At 43.4% G+C, this 21,492-nt stretch overlaps 1 protein-coding gene across 1 annotated transcript in view; it reads right to left on the reverse strand.

Moving 5' to 3' along the window:
- LOC147143296 (cell adhesion molecule CEACAM6-like) overlaps positions 1-21,492 on the reverse strand; it is a 31,027-nt gene that overhangs the window by 1,712 nt on the left and 7,823 nt on the right. Inside the window, exon 4 of the mRNA XM_086038458.1 lies at positions 18-260. Coding sequence (XP_085894584.1) covers positions 18-260 — 243 coding nt within the window. The remainder of the gene's footprint in view (positions 1-17; positions 261-21,492) is intronic.

Here is a 21,492-nt window from a genome sequence, read left to right on the forward strand (position 1 = left end):
TGCAAGTTGACTGGTACCTCTCAGGTAAAGAACGGTCGACTCTTCACGCCGGGTCACCGCATTTCTGGCCGTGCACGTGTAGTTGCCCTCGCTTTGCTCATCCAGGCGTTGGACTACGAACGAGGAGCCGTTGACGCTGGTGCCATTGAACTCCCAGCCGAAGTCGGCCGGTGGCAAAGAGTGCGCCGAGCACCGCAGCGTCACCATGCGCCCCAGCGGAGCTGCCGAGGGTCCCGTGATCGATACGTTATGTGGTCCAACTGCGCAGTCAGAAGAAGAGAATCATTTTCGATAGCGCTAATCCTGTGTGAGAATGGGGTGGCGGTCCCACGGTACAGACGCGAAAACGGCTCTCTGACTACACAAATCTACGACAGTCGAATTATATTCAATTTCAATATATATTTAGCGTAACGATTTCAAATTAGTGTTTTAATCTGAGTTTAGGATTTCAAAGTAGGCTTTTAAACTAGGGTTACGGTTTTTATTTAGGGTTAGGGTGTCCAACAAGGGTTTAAAACTAGGGTTAGGGTTAGAAACTAGCGTTTAAAACTAACGTTTGAAAGGCGGCTTTTAAATTAGGGTTAGGGTTTCCAACTAAGGTTAGGATTTCCAACTAGGGTTTCAAACTAGGGTTAGGGTTTTCAACTGGGGTTAGGGTATCAAACTAGGGTTAGGGTTTCCAGCTAAGGTTTCAAATTAGGGTTTCAAACTGGGGTTAAGGTTTCAAACTAGGGTTAGGGTTTCAAATTAGTGTTAGGGTTTGCAACTAGGGTTTCATTCTAGAGTAAGGGTTTCAAACTGGGGTTCGGGTTTCCAGCTAGGGTTTCAAACTAGGGTTTCAAACTAGGGTTAGGGTTTCAAACTAGGGTTAGGGTTTGCAACTAGGGTTTCAAACTAGAGTTAGGGTTTCCAGCTAGGGTTTCAAACTAGGGTTAGGGTTTCAAACTAGGGTTAGGGTTTCAAACTAGGGTTTCAAACTAGGGTTAGGGTTTCAAACTAGGGTAAGGGTTTCCAGCTAGGGTTTCAAACTAGGGTTAGGGTTTCAAACTAGGGTTAGGGTTTGCAACTAGGGTTTCAAACTAGGGTTAGGGTTTCCAGCTAGGGTTTCAAACTAGGGTTAGGGTTTCGAACTAGGGTTTCAAACTAGGGTTACGGTTTCAAACTAGCGTTAGGGTTTGCAACTAGGGTTTCAAACTAGGGTTAGGGTTTCCAGCTAGGGTTTCAAACTAGGGTTAGGGTTTCAAACTAAGGTTTCAAACTAGGGTTAGGTTTTCTGATTAGGGTTTCAAACTAGGGTTAGGGTTTCAAACTAGGGTTAGGGTTTGCAACTAGGGTTAGGGTTTTAAACTAGGGTTAGGGTTTCCAGCTAAGGTTTCAAACTAGAGTTAGGGTTTCAAACTAGGGTTAGGGTTTCCAGCTAGGGTTTCAAACTAGGGTTAGGGTTTCAAACTAGGGTTAGGGTTTGCAACTAGGGTTTCAAACTAGGGTTAGGGTTTCAAACAAGGGTTAGGGTTTCAAACTACGGTTAGGTTTTCCAGCTAGGGTTTCAAACTAGGGTTAGGGTTTCAAACTAGGGTTTCAAACTAGGGCTAGGGTTTCAAACTAGGGTTTCAAACTAGGGTTAGGGTTTCAAACTAGGGTTAGGGTTTCCAGCTAGGGTTTCAAACTAGGGCTAGGGTTTCAAACTAGGGTTTCAAACTAGGGTTAGGGTTTCCAGCTAGGGTTTCAAACTAGGGTTAGGGTTTCAAACAAGGGATAGGGTTTGCAACTAGGGTTTCAAATTAGGGTTAGGGTTTCAAACTAGGGTTTCAAATTAGGGTTAGGGTTTCAAACTAGGGTTTCAAACTAGGGTTAGGGTTTGCAACTAGGGTTTCAAACTAGGGTTAGGGTTTGCAACTAGGGTTAGGGTTTCCAGCTAGGGTTTCAAACTAGGGTTAGGGTTTCAAACTAGGGTTAGGGTTTGCAAATAGGGTTTCAAACTAGGGTTAGGGTTTCCAGCTAGGGTTTCAAACTAGGGTTAGGGTTTCGAAATAGGGTTTCAAACTAGGGTTAGGGTTTGCAACTAGGGTTAGGGTTTGCAACTAGGGTTAGGGTTTGCAACTAGGGTTTCAAACTAGGGTTAGGGTTTCCAGCTAAGGTTTCTAACTAGGGTTAGGGTTTCCAGCTAGGGTTTCAAACTAGGGTTAGGGTTTCCAGCTAGGGTTTCGAACTAGGGTTAGGTTTTCTAACTAGGGTTTCAAACTAGAGTTAGGGTTTCAAACTAGGGTTAGGGTGTCAAACTAGGGTTTGCAACTAGGGTTAGGGTTTCAAACTAGGGTTAGGGTTTGCAACTAGGGTTTCAAACTAGGGTTAGGGTTTGCAACTAGGGTTAGGGTTTCAAACTAGGGTTAGGGTTTCCAGCTAGGGTTTCAAACTAGGGTTAGGGTTTCAAACTAGGGTTAGGGTTTGCAACTAGGGTTTCAAACTAGGGTTAGGGTTTCGAACTAGGGTTTCAAACTAGGGTTAGGGTTTGCAATTAGGGTTTCAAACTAGGGTTAGGGTTTCCAGCTAGGGTTTCAAACTAGGGTTAGAGTTTCAAACTAAGGTTTCAAACTAGGGTTAGATTTTCTAATTAGGGTTTCAAACTAGGGTTAGGGTTTCAAACTAGGGTTAGGGTGTCAAACTAGGGTTTGCAACTAGGGTTAGGGTTTCAAACTAGGGTTAGGGTTTGCAACTAGGGTTAGGGTTTCAAACTAGGGTTAGGGTTTCCAGCTAGGGTTTCAAACTAGGGGTAGGGTTTCAAACTAGGGTTAGGGTTTGCAACTAGGGTTTCAAACTAGGGTTAGGGTTTCCAGCTAGGGTTTCAAACTAGGGTTAGGGTTTCAAACTAGGGTTTCAAACTAGGGTTAGGGTTTCAAACCAGGGTTTCAAACTAGGATTAGGGTTTCAAACTAGGGTAAGGGTTTCCAGCTAGGGTTTCAAACTAGGGTTAGGGTTTCAAATTAGGGTTAGGGTTTGCAACTAGGGTTTCAAACTAGGGTTCGGGTATCCAGCTAGGGTTTCAAACTAGGGTTAGGGTTTCGAACTAGGGTTTGCAACTAGGGTTAGGGTTTCAAACTAGGGTTAGGGTTTGCAACTACGGTTTCAAACTAGGGTTAGGGTTTGCAACTAGGGTTAGGGTTTCAAACTAGGGTTAGGGTTTCCAGCTAGGGTTTCAAACTAGGGTTAGGGTTTTGAACTAGGGTTTCAAACTAGGGTTAGGGTTTGCAACTAGGGTTTCAAACTAGGGTTAGGGTTTCTAACTAGGGTTTCAAACTATAGTTAGGGTTTCAAACTAGGGTTAGGGTGTCAAACTAGGGTTTGCAACTAGGGTTAGGGTTTCAAACTAGGGTTAGGGTTTGCAACTAGGGTTTCAAACTAGGGTTAGGGTTTACAACTAGGGTTAGGGTTTCAAACTAGGGTTAGGGTTTCCAGCTAGGGTTTCAAACTAGGGTTAGGGTTTCCAGCTAGGGTTTCAAACTAGGGTTAGGGTTTCGAACTAGGGTTAGGGTTTCCAGCTAGGGTTTCAAACAAGGGTTAGGGTTTCGAACTAGGATTTGCAACTAGGGTTAGGGTTTCAAACTAGGGTTAGGGTTTCGAACTAGGGTTTGCAACTAGGGTTAGGGTTTCAAACTAGGGTTAGGGTTTGCAACTACGGTTTCAAACTAGGGTTAGGGTTTCGAACTAGGGTTAGGGTATCCAGCTAGGGTTTCAAACTAGGGTTAGGGTTTCTAACTAGGGTTTGCAACTAGGGTTAGGGTTTCAAACTAGGGTTAGGGTTTGCAACTACGGTTTCAAACTAGGGTTAGGGTTTGCAACTAGGGTTAGGGTTTCAAACTAGGGTTAGGGTTTCCAGCTAGGGTTTGAAACTAGGGTTAGGGTTTTGAACTAGGGTTTCAAACTAGGGTTAGGGTTTCAAACTAGGGTTAGGGTTTGCAACTAGGGTTTCAAACTAGGGTTAGGGTTTCCAGCTAGGGTTTCAAACTAGGGTTAGGGTTTGCAACTAGGGTTTCAAACTAGGGTTAGGGTTTGCAACTAGGGTTAGGGTTTCCAGCTAGGGTTTCAAACTAGGGCTAGGGTTTCAAACTAGGGTTTCAAACTAGGGTTAGGGTTTCCAGCTAGGGTTTCAAACTAGGGTTAGGGTTTCAAACAAGGGATAGGGTTTGCAACTAGGGTTTCAAATTAGGGTTAGGGTTTCAAACTAGGGTTTCAAATTAGGGTTAGGGTTTCAAACTAGGGTTTCAAACTAGGGTTAGGGTTTGCAACTAGGGTTTCAAACTAGGGTTAGGGTTTGCAACTAGGGTTAGGGTTTCCAGCTAGGGTTTCAAACTAGGGTTAGGGTTTCAAACTAGGGTTAGGGTTTGCAAATAGGGTTTCAAACTAGGGTTAGGGTTTCCAGCTAGGGTTTCAAACTAGGGTTAAGGTTTCGAAATAGGGTTTCAAACTAGGGTTAGGGTTTGCAACTAGGGTTAGGGTTTGCAACTAGGGTTAGGGTTTGCAACTAGGGTTTCAAACTAGGGTTAGGGTTTCCAGCTAAGGTTTCTAACTAGGGTTAGGGTTTCCAGCTAGGGTTTCAAACTAGGGTTAGGGTTTCCAGCTAGGGTTTCAAACTAGGGTTAGGTTTTCTAACTAGGGTTTCAAACTAGAGTTAGGGTTTCAAACTAGGGTTAGGGTGTCAAACTAGGGTTTGCAACTAGGGTTAGGGTTTCAAACTAGGGTTAGGGTTTGCAACTAGGGTTTCAAACTAGGGTTAGGGTTTGCAACTAGGGTTAGGGTTTCAAACTAGGGTTAGGGTTTCCAGCTAGGGTTTAAAACTAGGGTTAGGGTTTCAAACTAGGGTTAGGGTTTGCAACTAGGGTTTCAAACTAGGGTTAGGGTTTCGAACTAGGGTTTCAAACTAGGGTTAGGGTTTGCAATTAGGGTTTCAAACTAGGGTTAGGGTTTCCAGCTAGGGTTTCAAACTAGGGTTAGAGTTTCAAACTAAGGTTTCAAACTAGGGTTAGATTTTCTAATTAGGGTTTCAAACTAGGGTTAGGGTTTCAAACTAGGGTTAGGGTGTCAAACTAGGGTTAGGGTTTCCAGCTAGGGTTTCAAACTAGGGGTAGGGTTTCAAACTAGGGTTAGGGTTTGCAACTAGGGTTTCAAACTAGGGTTAGGGTTTCCAGCTAGGGTTTCAAACTAGGGTTAGGGTTTCAAACTAGGGTTAGGGTTTGCAACTAGGGTTTCAAACTAGGGTTAGGGTTTCCAGCTAGGGTTTCAAACTAGGGTTAGGGTTTCAAACTAGGGTTTCAAACTAGGGTTAGGGTTTCAAACCAGGGTTTCAAACTAGGATTAGGGTTTCAAACTAGGGTAAGGGTTTCCAGCTAGGGTTTCAAACTAGGGTTAGGGTTTCAAATTAGGGTTAGGGTTTGCAACTAGGGTTTCAAACTAGGGTTCGGGTATCCAGCTAGGGTTTCAAACTAGGGTTAGGGTTTCGAACTAGGGTTTGCAACTAGGGTTAGGGTTTCAAACTAGGGTTAGGGTTTGCAACTACGGTTTCAAACTAGGGTTAGGGTTTGCAACTAGGGTTAGGGTTTCAAACTAGGGTTAGGGTTTCCAGCTAGGGTTTCAAACTAGGGTTAGGGTTTCGAACTAGGGTTTCAAACTAGGGTTACGGTTTCAAACTAGCGTTAGGGTTTGCAACTAGGGTTTCAAACTAGGGTTAGGGTTTCCAGCTAGGGTTTCAAACTAGGGTTAGGGTTTCAAACTAAGGTTTCAAACTAGGGTTAGGTTTTCTGATTAGGGTTTCAAACTAGGGTTAGGGTTTCAAACTAGGGTTAGGGTTTGCAACTAGGGTTAGGGTTTTAAACTAGGGTTAGGGTTTCCAGCTAAGGTTTCAAACTAGAGTTAGGGTTTCAAACTAGGGTTAGGGTTTCCAGCTAGGGTTTCAAACTAGGGTTAGGGTTTCAAACTAGGGTTAGGGTTTGCAACTAGGGTTTCAAACTAGGGTTAGGGTTTCAAACAAGGGTTAGGGTTTCAAACTACGGTTAGGTTTTCCAGCTAGGGTTTCAAACTAGGGTTAGGGTTTCAAACTAGGGTTTCAAACTAGGGCTAGGGTTTCAAACTAGGGTTTCAAACTAGGGTTAGGGTTTCAAACTAGGGTTAGGGTTTCCAGCTAGGGTTTCAAACTAGGGCTAGGGTTTCAAACTAGGGTTTCAAACTAGGGTTAGGGTTTCCAGCTAGGGTTTCAAACTAGGGTTAGGGTTTCAAACAAGGGATAGGGTTTGCAACTAGGGTTTCAAATTAGGGTTAGGGTTTCAAACTAGGGTTTCAAATTAGGGTTAGGGTTTCAAACTAGGGTTTCAAACTAGGGTTAGGGTTTGCAACTAGGGTTTCAAACTAGGGTTAGGGTTTGCAACTAGGGTTAGGGTTTCCAGCTAGGGTTTCAAACTAGGGTTAGGGTTTCAAACTAGGGTTAGGGTTTGCAAATAGGGTTTCAAACTAGGGTTAGGGTTTCCAGCTAGGGTTTCAAACTAGGGTTAGGGTTTCGAAATAGGGTTTCAAACTAGGGTTAGGGTTTGCAACTAGGGTTAGGGTTTGCAACTAGGGTTAGGGTTTGCAACTAGGGTTTCAAACTAGGGTTAGGGTTTCCAGCTAAGGTTTCTAACTAGGGTTAGGGTTTCCAGCTAGGGTTTCAAACTAGGGTTAGGGTTTCCAGCTAGGGTTTCGAACTAGGGTTAGGTTTTCTAACTAGGGTTTCAAACTAGAGTTAGGGTTTCAAACTAGGGTTAGGGTGTCAAACTAGGGTTTGCAACTAGGGTTAGGGTTTCAAACTAGGGTTAGGGTTTGCAACTAGGGTTTCAAACTAGGGTTAGGGTTTGCAACTAGGGTTAGGGTTTCAAACTAGGGTTAGGGTTTCCAGCTAGGGTTTCAAACTAGGGTTAGGGTTTCAAACTAGGGTTAGGGTTTGCAACTAGGGTTTCAAACTAGGGTTAGGGTTTCGAACTAGGGTTTCAAACTAGGGTTAGGGTTTGCAATTAGGGTTTACAACTAGGGTTAGGGTTTCCAGCTAGGGTTTCAAACTAGGGTTAGAGTTTCAAACTAAGGTTTCAAACTAGGGTTAGATTTTCTAATTAGGGTTTCAAACTAGGGTTAGGGTTTCAAACTAGGGTTAGGGTGTCAAACTAGGGTTTGCAACTAGGGTTAGGGTTTCAAACTAGGGTTAGGGTTTGCAACTAGGGTTAGGGTTTCAAACTAGGGTTAGGGTTTCCAGCTAGGGTTTCAAACTAGGGGTAGGGTTTCAAACTAGGGTTAGGGTTTGCAACTAGGGTTTCAAACTAGGGTTAGGGTTTCCAGCTAGGGTTTCAAACTAGGGTTAGGGTTTCAAACTAGGGTTTCAAACTAGGGTTAGGGTTTCAAACCAGGGTTTCAAACTAGGATTAGGGTTTCAAACTAGGGTAAGGGTTTCCAGCTAGGGTTTCAAACTAGGGTTAGGGTTTCAAATTAGGGTTAGGGTTTGCAACTAGGGTTTCAAACTAGGGTTCGGGTATCCAGCTAGGGTTTCAAACTAGGGTTAGGGTTTCGAACTAGGGTTTGCAACTAGGGTTAGGGTTTCAAACTAGGGTTAGGGTTTGCAACTACGGTTTCAAACTAGGGTTAGGGTTTGCAACTAGGGTTAGGGTTTCAAACTAGGGTTAGGGTTTCCAGCTAGGGTTTCAAACTAGGGTTAGGGTTTTGAACTAGGGTTTCAAACTAGGGTTAGGGTTTGCAACTAGGGTTTCAAACTAGGGTTAGGGTTTCTAACTAGGGTTAGGGTGTCAAACTAGGGTTTGCAACTAGGGTTAGGGTTTCAAACTAGGGTTAGGGTTTGCAACTAGGGTTTCAAACTAGGGTTAGGGTTTACAACTAGGGTTAGGGTTTCAAACTAGGGTTAGGGTTTCCAGCTAGGGTTTCAAACTAGGGTTAGGGTTTCCAGCTAGGGTTTCAAACTAGGGTTAGGGTTTCGAACTAGGGTTAGGGTTTCCAGCTAGGGTTTCAAACAAGGGTTAGGGTTTCGAACTAGGATTTGCAACTAGGGTTAGGGTTTCAAACTAGGGTTAGGGTTTCGAACTAGGGTTTGCAACTAGGGTTAGGGTTTCAAACTAGGGTTAGGGTTTGCAACTACGGTTTCAAACTAGGGTTAGGGTTTCGAACTAGGGTTAGGGTATCCAGCTAGGGTTTCAAACTAGGGTTAGGGTTTCTAACTAGGGTTTGCAACTAGGGTTAGGGTTTCAAACTAGGGTTAGGGTTTGCAACTACGGTTTCAAACTAGGGTTAGGGTTTGCAACTAGGGTTAGGGTTTCAAACTAGGGTTAGGGTTTCCAGCTAGGGTTTGAAACTAGGGTTAGGGTTTTGAACTAGGGTTTCAAACTAGGGTTAGGGTTTCAAACTAGGGTTAGGGTTTGCAACTAGGGTTTCAAACTAGGGTTAGGGTTTCCAGCTAGGGTTTCAAACTAGGGTTAGGGTTTGCAACTAGGGTTTCAAACTAGGGTTAGGGTTTGCAACTAGGGTTAGGGTTTCCAGCTAGGGTTTCAAACTAGGGCTAGGGTTTCAAACTAGGGTTTCAAACTAGGGTTAGGGTTTCCAGCTAGGGTTTCAAACTAGGGTTAGGGTTTCAAACAAGGGATAGGGTTTGCAACTAGGGTTTCAAATTAGGGTTAGGGTTTCAAACTAGGGTTTCAAATTAGGGTTAGGGTTTCAAACTAGGGTTTCAAACTAGGGTTAGGGTTTGCAACTAGGGTTTCAAACTAGGGTTAGGGTTTGCAACTAGGGTTAGGGTTTCCAGCTAGGGTTTCAAACTAGGGTTAGGGTTTCAAACTAGGGTTAGGGTTTGCAAATAGGGTTTCAAACTAGGGTTAGGGTTTCCAGCTAGGGTTTCAAACTAGGGTTAGGGTTTCGAAATAGGGTTTCAAACTAGGGTTAGGGTTTGCAACTAGGGTTAGGGTTTGCAACTAGGGTTAGGGTTTGCAACTAGGGTTTCAAACTAGGGTTAGGGTTTCCAGCTAAGGTTTCTAACTAGGGTTAGGGTTTCCAGCTAGGGTTTCAAACTAGGGTTAGGGTTTCCAGCTAGGGTTTCAAACTAGGGTTAGGTTTTCTAACTAGGGTTTCAAACTAGAGTTAGGGTTTCAAACTAGGGTTAGGGTGTCAAACTAGGGTTTGCAACTAGGGTTAGGGTTTCAAACTAGGGTTAGGGTTTGCAACTAGGGTTTCAAACTAGGGTTAGGGTTTGCAACTAGGGTTAGGGTTTCAAACTAGGGTTAGGGTTTCCAGCTAGGGTTTCAAACTAGGGTTAGGGTTTCAAACTAGGGTTAGGGTTTGCAACTAGGGTTTCAAACTAGGGTTAGGGTTTCGAACTAGGGTTTCAAACTAGGGTTAGGGTTTCAAACTAGGGTTAGGGTTTCCAGCTAGGGTTTCAAATTAGGGTTAGGGTTTCTAGCTAGGGTTTCAAACTAGGGTTAGGTTTTCTAACTAGGGTTTCAAACTAGAGTTAGGGTTTCAAACTAGGGTTAGGGTGTCAAACTAGGGTTTGCAACTAGGGTTAGGGTTTCAAACTAGGGTTAGGGTTTGCAACTAGGGTTTCAAACTAGGGTTAGGGTTTTCAACTAGGGTTTCAAACTAGGGTTAGGGTTTCAAACTAAGGTTTCAAACTAGGGTTAGGTTTTCTAATTAGGGTTTGCAACTAGGGTTAGGGTTTCAAACTAGGGTTAGGGTGTCAAACTAGGGTTTGCAACTAGGGTTAGGGTTTCAAACTAGGGTTAGGGTTTGCAACTAGGGTTTCAAACTAGGGTTAGGGTTTGCAACTAGGGTTAGGGTTTCAAACTAGGGTTAGGGTTTACAGCTAGGGTTTCAAACTAGGGTTAGGGTTTCCAGCTAGGGTTAGGGTTTCAAACTAGGGTTAGGGTTTCCAGCTAGGGTTTCAAACTAGGGTTAGGGTTTTGAACTAGGGTTTCAAACTAGGGTTAGGGTTTGCAACTAGGGTTTCAAACTAGGGTTAGGGTTTCCAGCTAGGGTTTCAAACTAGGATTAGGGTTTCAAACTAGGGTAAGGGTTTCCAGCTAGGGTTTCAAACTAGGGTTAGGGTTTCCAGCTAGGGTTAGGGTTTCAAACTAGGGTTAGGGTTTCCAGCTAGGGTTTCAAACTAGGGTTAGGGTTTTGAACTAGGGTTTCAAACTAGGGTTAGGGTTTGCAACTAGGGTTTCAAACTAGGGTTAGGGTTTCCAGCTAGGGTTTCAAACTAGGATTAGGGTTTCAAACTAGGGTAAGGGTTTCCAGCTAGGGTTTCAAACTAGGGTTAGGGTTTCAAACTAGGGTTAGCGTTTCAAACTAGGGCTAGTGTTTTAAACTAGGATTTCAAACTAGGGTTAGGGTTTCAAATTAGGGTTTGAAAAAAGTGTTAGGATTTCAAACTATTGTTTCAAACTAGGGTTAGGGTTTGCAACTAGGATATCAAACTAGAGTTAAGGTTTCCAGCGAGGATTTCAAACTAGGGTTAGGTTTTCAAACTAGGGTTAGGGTTTATAACTAGGGTTTCAAACTAGAGTTAGGGCTTCAAATTAGGCTTACGGTTTTCAACTAGGGTTTCAAACTAGTTTGAAACCCAAACCCTAGTTAGAACCCCTAGTTGCAAACCCTAACCCTCGTTTGAAACAATTGCTCGTAACCCGAACCTTAATTTGAAACCTCAACCCTAGTTTGCAACCCTAGTTTTAAACCCTAACTCCAATATGAAACCCTAACCCAAGTTTGAACCCCTAGTTTGAAACCCTAAGCCTAGTTTGAAACCCAAGCCCTAGTTTGAAACCCTAGCTGGAAACCCAAAGCCTAATTTGAAACCCTTACTCTAGTATGAAACCCTAGTTGCAAACCCTACCACCAATTTGAAACCCTAACCCAAGTCTGAAACCCTAAACCTAGTTTGAAACCCTAAAATGAAACCCTAATTCAATTTGAAACCCTAGTTTGAAACCTTACTTCTAAACCCTAACTCTGGTTTGAAACCCTAGCTGGAAACCCTAACCCTAGTTTGAAACCCTAACCCTAGTTGCAAACCCTAACCCTAGTTTGAAACCGTAGTTGCAAACCCTAACCCTAGTTTGAAACCCTAACCCTAGTTGCAAACCCTAGTTTGACACCCTAACCCTAGTTTGAAACCCTAACTCTAGTTTGAAACCCTAGTTAAAAAACCTAACCCTAGTTTGAAACCCTAGCTGGAAACCCTAACCCTAGTTTGAAACCCTAGCTGGAAACCCTAACCCTAGTTTGAAACCCTAACCCTAGTTTGAGACCCTAGTTGCAAACCCTAACCCTAGTTGCAAACCCTAACCCTAGTTTGAAACCCTAGTTGCAAACCCTAACCCTAGTTTGAAACCCTAACCCTATTTTGAAACCCTAACCCTAGTTCGAAACCCTAGCTGGAAACCCTAACCCTTGTTGCAAACCGTAACCCTAGTTGCAAATCCTAACCCTAGTTTGAAAACCTAGTTGCAAACCCTAACCCTAGTTTGAAACCCTTACCCTAGTTGCAAACCCTAGTTTGAAACCCTAACCCTAATTTGAAACCCTAGTTTGAAACCTTAACCCTATTTTGAAACCCTAGTTGCAAACCCTAACCCTAGTTTGAAACCCCAACCCTAATTTGAAACCCTAACCCTAGTTTGAAACCCTAGTTGCAAACCCTAACCCTAGTTTGAAACCCTAACCCTAGTTTGAAACCCTAGCTGGAAACCCTAACCCTAGTTTGAAACCATAACCCTAGTTTGAAACCCTATCCCTAGTTTGAAACCCTAACCCTAGTTTGAAACCCTAGTTTGAAACCCTAACCCTAATTTGAAACCCTAGTTTGAAACCTTAACCCTATTTTGAAACCCTAGTTGCAAAACCTAACCCTAGTTTGAAACCCTAACCCTAGTTGCAAACCCTAGTTTGAAACCCTAACCCTAATTTGAAACCCTAGTTTGAAACCTTAACCCTATTTTGAAACCCTAGTTGCAAACCCTAACCCTAGTTTGAAACCCCAACCCTAATTTGAAACCCTAACCCTAGTTTGAAACCCTAGTTGCAAACCCTAACCCTAGTTTGAAACCCTAACCCTAGTTTGAAACCCTAGCTGGAAACCCTAACCCTAGTTTGAAACCATAACCCTAGTTTGAAACCCTATCCCTAGTTTGAAACCCTAACCCTAGTTTGAAACCCTAGTTTGAAACCCTAACCCTAATTTGAAACCCTAGTTTGAAACCTTAACCCTATTTTGAAACCCTAATTGCAAAACCTAACCCTAGTTTGAAACCCCAACCCTAGTTTGAAACCCTAGTTTGAAACCCTAACCCTAGTTTGAAACCCTAGTTGCAAACCCTAACCCTAGTTAGAAAACCTAACCCTAGTTTGAAACCCTGGTCTGAAACCCTAACCCTAGTTTGAAACCCTAGTTGCAAACCCTAACCCTAGTTTGAAACCCTAGCTGGAAACCCTAACCCTAGTTTGAAACCCTAACCCTAGTTTGAAACCCTAGCTGGAAACCCTAACCCTAGTTTGAAACCCTAGTTGCAAACCCTAACCCTAGTTTGAAACCCTACCCCTAGTTTGAAACCCTAGCTGGATACCCTAACCCTAGTTTGAAACCCTTGCTGGAAACCCTAACCCTAGTTTGAAACCCTAGCTGGAAACCCTAACCCTAGTTTGAAACCCTAACCCTAGTTTGAAACCCTAGCTGGAAACCCTAACCCTAGTTTGAAACCCTAGTTGCAAACCCTAACCCTAGTTTGAAACCCTACCCCTAGTTTGAAACCCTAGCTGGATACCCTAACCCTAGTTTGAAACCCTTGCTGGAAACCCTAACCCTAGTTTGAAACCATAACCCTAGTTTGAAACCCTAACCCTAGTTTGAAACCCTAGCTGGAAACCCTAACCCTAATTTGAAACCCTAGTTGCAAACCCTAACCCTAGTTTGAAACCCTAACCCTAGTTTGAAACCCTAGCTGGAAACCCTAACCCTAGTTTGAAACCCTAACCCTAGTTTGAAACCCTAGTTTGAAACCTTAGCCCCAGTTTGAAACCCTAACCCTAGTTTGAAACCCTAGCTGGAAACCTTAACCCTAGTTTGAAACCCTAACCCTAGTTTTTAAACCCTAGTTGCAAACCCTAACCCTAGTTTGAAACCCTAACACTAGTTTGAAACCCTAGTTGCAAACCCTAACCCTAGTTTGAAACCCTAACCCTAGTTTGAAACCCTAGCTGGAAAACCTAACCGTAGATTGAAACCCTAACCCTTGTTTGAAACCCTAACCCTAGTTTGAAACCCTACCCGGAAACCCTAACCCTAGTTTGAAACCCTAACCCTAGTTTGAAACCCTAGCTGGAAACCCTAACCCTAGTTTGAAACCCTAACCCTAGTTGCAAACCCTAACCCTAGTTTGAAACCCTAGCTGGAAACCCTAACCCTAGTTGCAAACCCTAACCCTAGTTTGAAACCCTAGCTGGAAACCCTAACCCTAGTTTGAAACCCTAGCTGGAAACCCTAACCCTAGTTGCAAACCCTAACCCTAGTTTGAAACCCTAGTTGCAAACCCTAACCCTAGTTCGAAACCCTAAACATAGTTTGAAACCCTAGCTGGAAACCCTAACCCTAGTTTGAAACCCTAACCCTAGTTTGAAACCCTAGTTCGTAACCCTAACCCTAGTTTGAAACCCTAACCCTAGTTTGAAACCCTAGTTCGTAACCCTAACCCTAGTTTGAAACCCTAGCTGGAAACCCTAACCCTAGTTTGAAACCCTAACCCTAGTTGCAAACCCTAACCCTAGTTTGAAACCCTAGTTGCAAACCCTAACCCTAGTTTGAAACCCTAACCCTTGCTGCAAACCCTAGTTTGACACCCTAACCCTAGTTTGAAACCCTAGTTAGAAAACCTAACCCCTTGTTTCAAACCTTAGTTTGAAACCCTAACCCTAGTTTGAAACCCTAACCCTAGTTCGAAACCCTAACCCTAGTTCGAAACCCTAGTTCGAAACCCTAACCCTAGTTTGATACCCTAGCTGGAAACCCTAACCCTAGTTTGAAACCCTAGTTTGAAACCCTAACCCTAGTTTGAAACCCTAGCTGGAAACTTTAACCCTAGTCTGAAACCCTAACCCTAGTTTGAAACCCTAGCTGGGAACCCTAACCCTAGTTTGAAACCCTAGCTGGAAACCCTAACCCTAGTTTGAAACCCTAGCTGGAAACCCTAACCCTTGTTTGAAACCCTAACCCTAGTTTAAAACCCTAGCTGGAAACCCTAACCCTAGTTTGAAACCCTAACCCTAGTTGCAAACCCTAACCCTAGTTTGAAACCCTAGTTGCAAACCCTAACCCTAGTTTGAAACCCTAACCCTAGTTTGAAACCCTAGCTGGAAACCCTAACCCTAGTTTGAAACCCTAACCCTAGTTGCAAACCCTAACCCTAGTTTGAAACCCTAGTTGCAAACCCTAACCCTAGTTTGAAACCCTAACCCTAGTTTGAAACCCTAGTTTGAAACCCTAACTCTAATTTTAAACCCTAGTTTGAAACCCTAACCCTAGTTTGAAACCCTAGTTTGAAACCCTAACCCTAGTTTGAAACCCTAGCTGGAAACCCTAACCCTAGTTTGAAACCCTAGTTGCAAACCATAACCCTAGTTTGAAACCCTAACCCTAGTTTGAAACCCTAGCTGGAAACCCTAACCCTAGTTTGAAACCCTAACCCTAGTTTGAAACCCTAGCTGGAAACCTTAACCCTAGTTTGAAACCCTAACCCTAGTTTGAAACCCTAGCTGGAAACCCTAACCCTAGTTCGAAACCCTAACCCTAGTTGCAAAACCTAACCCTAGTTTGAAACCCTAGTTGCAAACCCTAACCCTAGTTTGAAACCCTAACCCTAGTTTGAAACCCTAGCTGGAAACCCTAACCCTAGTTGCAAAACCTAACCCTAGTTTGAAACCCTAGTTGCAAACCCTAACCCTAGTTTGAAACCCTAACCCTAGTTTGAAACCCTAGCTGGAAACCCTAACCCTAGTTTGAAACCCTAGCTGGAAACCCTAACCCTAGTTTGAAACCCTAACCCTAGTTTGAAACCCTAGCTGGAAACCCTAACCCTAGTTTGAAACCCTAACACTAGTTGCAAACCCTAACCCTAGTTTGAAACCCTAACACTAGTTGCAAACCCTAACCCTAGTTTGAAACCCTAACACTAGTTGCAAACCCTAACCCTAGTTTGAAACCCTAGTTTGAAACCCTAACCCTAGTTTGAAAACCTAACCCTAGTTGCAAACCCTAGTTTGACACCCTAACTCTAGTTTGAAACCCTAACCCTAGTTTGAAACCCTAGTTAGAAACCCTAACCCTAGTTGCAAACCCTAGTTTGACACCCTTACTCTAGTTTGAAACCCTAACCCTAGTTTGAAACCCTAGTTAGAAACCCTAACCCTAGTTTGAAACCCTAGTTTGAAACCCTAACCCTAGTTTGAAACCCTAGCTGGAAACCCTAACCCTAGTTTGATACCCTAACCCTAGTTTGAAACCCTATTTAGAAACCCTAACCCTAGTTGCAAACCCTAGTTTGACACCCTAACTCTAGTTTGAAACCCTAACCCTAGTTTGAAACCCTAGTTTGAAACCCTAGCTGGAAACCCTAACCCTAGTTTGAAACCCTAACCCCTCGTTTGAAACCCTAGCTGGAAACCCTAACCCTAGTTTGAAACCCTAACCCTAGTTGCAAACCCTAGTTTGAAACCCTAACCCTAATTTGAAACCCTAGTTTGAAACCTTAACCCTATTTTGAAACCCTAGTTGCAAACCCTAACCCTAGTTTGAAACCCCAACCCTAATTTGAAACCCTAACCCTAGTTTGAAACCCTAGTTGCAAACCCTAACCCTAGTTTGAAACCCTAACCCTAGTTTGAAACCCTAGCTGGAAACCCTAACCCTAGTTTGAAACCATAACCCTAGTTTGAAACCCTATCCCTAGTTTGAAACCTCAACCCTAGTTTGAAACCCTAGTTTGAAACCCTAACCCTAGTTTGAAACCCTAGTTGCAAACCCTAACCCTAGTTAGAAAACCTAACCCTAGTTTGAAACCCTGGTCTGAAACCCTAACCCAAGTTTGAAACCCTAGTTTGAAACCCTAACCCCAGTTTGAAACCCTAGCTGGATACCCTAACCCTAGTTTGAAACCCTAGTTGCAAACCCTAACCCTAGTTTGAAACCCTACCCCTAGTTTGAAACCCTAGCTGGATACCCTAACCCTAGTTTGAAACCCTTGCTGGAAACCCTAACCCTAGTTTGAAACCATAACCCTAGTTTGAAACCCTAACCCTAGTTGGAAACCCTAGCTGGAAACCCTAACCCTAATTTGAAACCCTAGTTGCAAACCCTAACCCTAGTTTGAAACGCTAACCCTAGTTTGAAACCCTAGCTGGAAACCCTAACCCTAGTTTGAAACCCTAACCCTAGTTTGAAACCCTAGTTTGAAACCTTAGCCCCAGTTTGAAACCCTAACCCTAGTTTGAAACCCTAGCTGGAAACCTTAACCCTAGTTTGAAACCCTAACCCTAGTTTTTAAACCCTAGTTGCAAACCCTAACCCTAGTTTGAAACCCTAACCCTAGTTTGAAACCCTAGTTGCAAACCCTAACCCTAGTTTGAAACCCTAACCCTAGTTTGAAACCCTAGCTGGAAAACCTAACCGTAGATTGAAACCCTAACCCTTGTTTGAAACCCTAACCCTAGTTTGAAACCCTACCCGGAAACCCTAACCCTAGTTTGAAACCCTAACCCTAGTTTGAAACCCTAGCTGGAAACCCTAACCCTAGTTTGAAACCCTAACCCTAGTTGCAAACCCTAACCCTAGTTTGAAACCCTAGCTGGAAACCCTAACCCTAGTTGCAAACCCTAACCCTAGTTTGAAACCCTAGCTGGAAACCCTAACCCTAGTTTGAAACCCTAGCTGGAAACCCTAACCCTAGTTGCAAACCCTAACCCTAGTTTGAAACCCTAGTTGCAAACCCTAACCCTAGTTCGAAACCCTAAACATAGTTTGAAACCCTAGCTGGAAACCCTAACCCTAGTTTGAAACCCTAACCCTAGTTTGAAACCCTAGTTCGTAACCCTAACCCTAGTTTGAAACCCTAACCCTAGTTTGAAACCATAGTTCGTAACCCTAACCCTAGTTTGAAACCCTAGCTGGAAACCCTAACCCTAGTTTGAAACCCTAACCCTAATTGCAAACCCTAACCCTAGTTTGAAACCCTAGTTGCAAACCCTAACCCTAGTTTGAAACCCTAACCCTTGCTGCAAACCCTAGTTTGACACCCTAACCCTAGTTTGAAACCCTAGTTAGAAAACCTAACCCCTTGTTTCAAACCTTAGTTTGAAACCCTAACCCTAGTTTGAAACCCTAACCCTAGTTCGAAACCCTAACCCTAGGTTGAAACCCTAGTTCGAAACCCTAACCCTAGTTTGATACCCTAGCTGGAAACCCTAACCCTAGTTTGAAACCCTAGTTTGAAACCCTAACCCTAGTTTGAAACCCTAGCTGGAAACCTTAACCCTAGTTTGAAACCCTAACCCTAGTTTGAAACCCTAGCTGGAAACCCTAACCCTAGTTTGAAACCCTAGCTGGAAACCCTAACCCTAGTTTGAAACCCTAGCTGGAAACCCTAACCCTTGTTTGAAACCCTAACCCTAGTTTAAAACCCTAGCTGGAAACCCTAACCCTAGTTTGAAACCCTAACCCTAGTTGCAAACCCTAACCCTAGTTTGAAACCCTAGTTGCAAACCCTAACCCTAGTTTGAAACCCTAACCCTAGTTTGAAACCCTAGCTGGAAACCCTAACCCTAGTTTGAAACCCTAACCCTAGTTGCAAACCCTAACCCTAGTTTGAAACCCTAGTTGCAAACCCTAACCCTAGTTTGAAACCCTAACCCTAGTTTGAAACCCTAACCCTAGTTTGAAACCCTAGTTAGAAACCCTAACCCTAGTTGCAAACCCTAGTTTGACACCCTAACTCTAGTTTGAAACCCTAACCCTAGTTTGAAACCCTAGTTAGAAACCCTAACCCTAGTTGCAAACCCTAGTTTGACACCCTAACTCTAGTTTGAAACCCTAACCCTAGTTTGAAACCCTAGTTAGAAACCCTAACCCTAGTTTGAAACCCTAGTTTGAAACACTAACCCTAGTTTGAAACCCTAGCTGGAAACCCTAACCCTAGTTTGATACCCTAACCCTAGTTTGAAACCCTATTTAGAAACCCTAACCCTAGTTGCAAACCCTAGTTTGACACCCTAACTCTAGTTTGAAACCCTAACCCTAGTTTGAAACCCTAGTTTGAAACCCTAGCTGGAAACCCTAACCCTAGTTTGAAACCCTAACCCCTCGTTTGAAACCCTAGCTGGAAACCCTAACCCTAGTTGCAAACCCTAGCTGGAAACCCTAACCCTAGTTTGAAACCCTAGCTGTAAACCCTTACCCTAGTTTGAAACCCTAACCCTAGTTTGAAACCCTAACCTTAGTTTGAAACCCTAGTTCAAAACCCTAACCCTAGTTTGAAACCCTAACCCTAGTTGCAAACCCTAGTTTGACACCCTAACCCTAATTTGAAACCCTAACTCTAGTTTGAAACCCTAGTTAGAAAACCTAACCCTTGTTTGAAACCTTAGTTTGAAACCCTAACCCTAGTTTGAAAGCCTAGCTGGAAACCCTAACCCTAGTTTGAAACCCTAGCTGGAAACCCTAACCCTAGTTTGAAACCCTAGTTGCAAACCCTAACCCTAGTTTGAAACCCTAACCCTAGTTTGAAACCCTAGCTGGAAACCCTAACCCTAGTTTGAAACCCTAACCCTAGTTTGAAACCCTAACCTTAGTTTGAAACCCTAGTTCAAAACCCTAACCCTAGTTTGAAACCCTAACCCTAGTTGCAAACCCTAGTTTGACACCCTAACCCTAGTTTGAAACCCTAACTCTAGTTTGAAACCCTAGTTAGAAAACCTAACCCTTGTTTGAAACCTTAGTTTGAAACCCTAACCCTAGTTTGAAAGCCTAGCTGGAAACCCTAACCCTAGTTTGAAACCCTAGCTGGAAACCCTAACCCTAGTTTGAAACCCTAGCTGGAAAGCCTAACCCTAGTTTGAAACCCTAGCTGGAAACCCTAACCCTAGTTTGAAACCCTAGTTGCAAACCCTAACCCTAGTTTGAAACCCTAACCCTAGTTTGAAACCCTAGCTGGAAACCCTAACCCTAGTTTGAAATCCTAGTTGCAAACCCTAACCCTAGTTGAAACCCTAACCCTAATTGCAAACCCTGGAAACCCAAACCCTAGTTTGAAACCCTAACCCTAGTTTGAAACCCTAACCCTAGTTTGAAACCCTAGCTGGAAACCCTAACCCTAGTTGCAAACCCTAACCCTAGTTTGAAACCCTAGTTGCAAACCCTAACCCTAGTTCGAAACCCTAAACATAGTTTGAAACCCTAGCTGGAAACCCTAACCCTAGTTGCAAACCCTAACCCTAGTTTCAAACCCTAGTTGCAAACCCTAACCCTAGTTTGAAACCCTAACCCTTGCTGCAAACCCTACTTTGACACCCTAACCCTAGTTTGAAACCCTAACTTTAGTTTGAAAATCTAGTTAGAAAATCTAACCCTAGTTTCAAACCTTAGTTTGAAACCCTAACCCTAGTTTGAAACCCTAACCCTAGTTCGAAACCCTAACCCTAGTTTGAAACCCTAGTTCGAAACCCTAACCCTAGTTTGAAACCCTAGCTGGAAACCCTAACCCTAGTTTGAAACCCTAGTTTGAAACCCTAACCCTAGTTTGAAACCCTAGTTTGAAACCCTAACCCTAGTTTGAAACCCTAGCTGTAAACCTGAATCCTAGTTTGAAACCCTAACTCTAGTATGAAACCTTAGTTGCAAACCCTAACACTAATTTGAAATTCTAACCCTAGTTTGAAACCCTAGTTGCAAACCCTAACCCTAGTTTGAAACCGTAGTTGCAAACCCTAACTCTAGTTTGAAACCCTAACCCTAGTTGCAAACCCTAGTTTGACACCCTAACCCTAGTTTGAAACCCTAGCTGGAAATCCTAACCCTAGTTTAAAACCCTATCCCTAGTTTGAAACCGTAGTTCAAAACCCTTACCCTAGTTTGAAACCCTAGCTGGAAACCCTAACCCTAGTTTGAAACCTTAGTTTGAAACCCTAACCCTAGTTTGAAACCCTAGCTGGAAATCCTAACCCTAGTTTGAAACCCTATCCCTAGTTTGAAACCGTAGTTCAAAACCCTAACCCTAGTTTGAAACCCTAGCTGGAAACCCTAACCCTAGTTTGAAACCCTAGTTCGAAACCCTAACCCTAGTTTGAAACCCTAGTTGCAAACCCTAACCCTAGGTCGAAACCCTAAACATAGTTTGAAACCCTGGTTGCAAACCCTAACCCTAGTTTGAAACCCTAACCCTTGCTGCAAACCCTAGTTTGAAACCCTAACCCTAGTTTGAAACCCTAGCTGGAAAACCTAACCCTAGTTTGAAACCCTAGTTCGAAACCCTAACCGTAGTTTGAAACCCTAGTTGCAAACCTTAACCCTACTTTGAAACCCCAACCCTAGTTTGAAACCCTAGTTCGAAACCCTAACCCTAGTTTGAAACCCTAGCTGGAAACCCTAACCCTAGTTCAAAACCCTAACCCTAGTTGCAAACCCTAACCCTAGTTTGAAATCCTAGTTGCAAACCCTAACCCTAGTTTTAAACCCTAACCCTAGTTGCAAACCCTAGTTTGAAACCCTAACCCTAGTTGCAAACCCTAGTTTGACACGCTAACCCTAGTTTGAAACCCTAACTCTTGTTTGAAACCCTAGTTAGAAAACCTAACCCTAGTTTGAAACCCTAGTTCGAAACCCTAACCCTAGTTTGAAACCCTAGCTGGAAAATCTAACCCTAGTTTGAAACCCTAGTTGCAAACCCTAACCCTAGTTTGAAACCCTAGCTGGAAACCCTAACCCTAGTTGCAAACCCTAACCCTAGTTTGAAACACTTGCTGGAAACCCTAACCCTAGTTTGAAACCCTAACCCTAGTTTGAAACCCTAGCTGGAAACCCTAACCCTAGTTTGAAACCCTAGTTGCAAACCCTAACCGTAGTTTGAAACCCTAACCCTATTTTGAAACCCTAGCTGGAAACCCTAACCCTAGTTTGAAACCCTAACCCTAGTTTGAAAACCTAACCCTATTTTGAAACCCTAGTTCAAAACCCTAACCCTAGTTTGAAACCGTAGTTGCAAACCCTAACTCTAGTTTGAAACCCTAGTTAGAAAACCTAATCCTAGTTTGAAACCTTAGTTTGAAACCCTAACCCTAGTTTGAAACCCTAGCTGGAAACCCTAACCCTAGTTTGAAACCCTAGCTGGAAACCCTAACCCTAGTTTGAAACCGTAGTTGCAAACCCTAACTCTAGTTTGA

The sequence above is a fragment of the Filicampus tigris genome, chromosome 8, assembly GCF_054856515.1.
Source record: "Filicampus tigris isolate MCC_2025a chromosome 8, RoL_Ftig_1.0, whole genome shotgun sequence".
Taxonomy (NCBI): Eukaryota; Metazoa; Chordata; class Actinopteri; order Syngnathiformes; family Syngnathidae; genus Filicampus; species Filicampus tigris.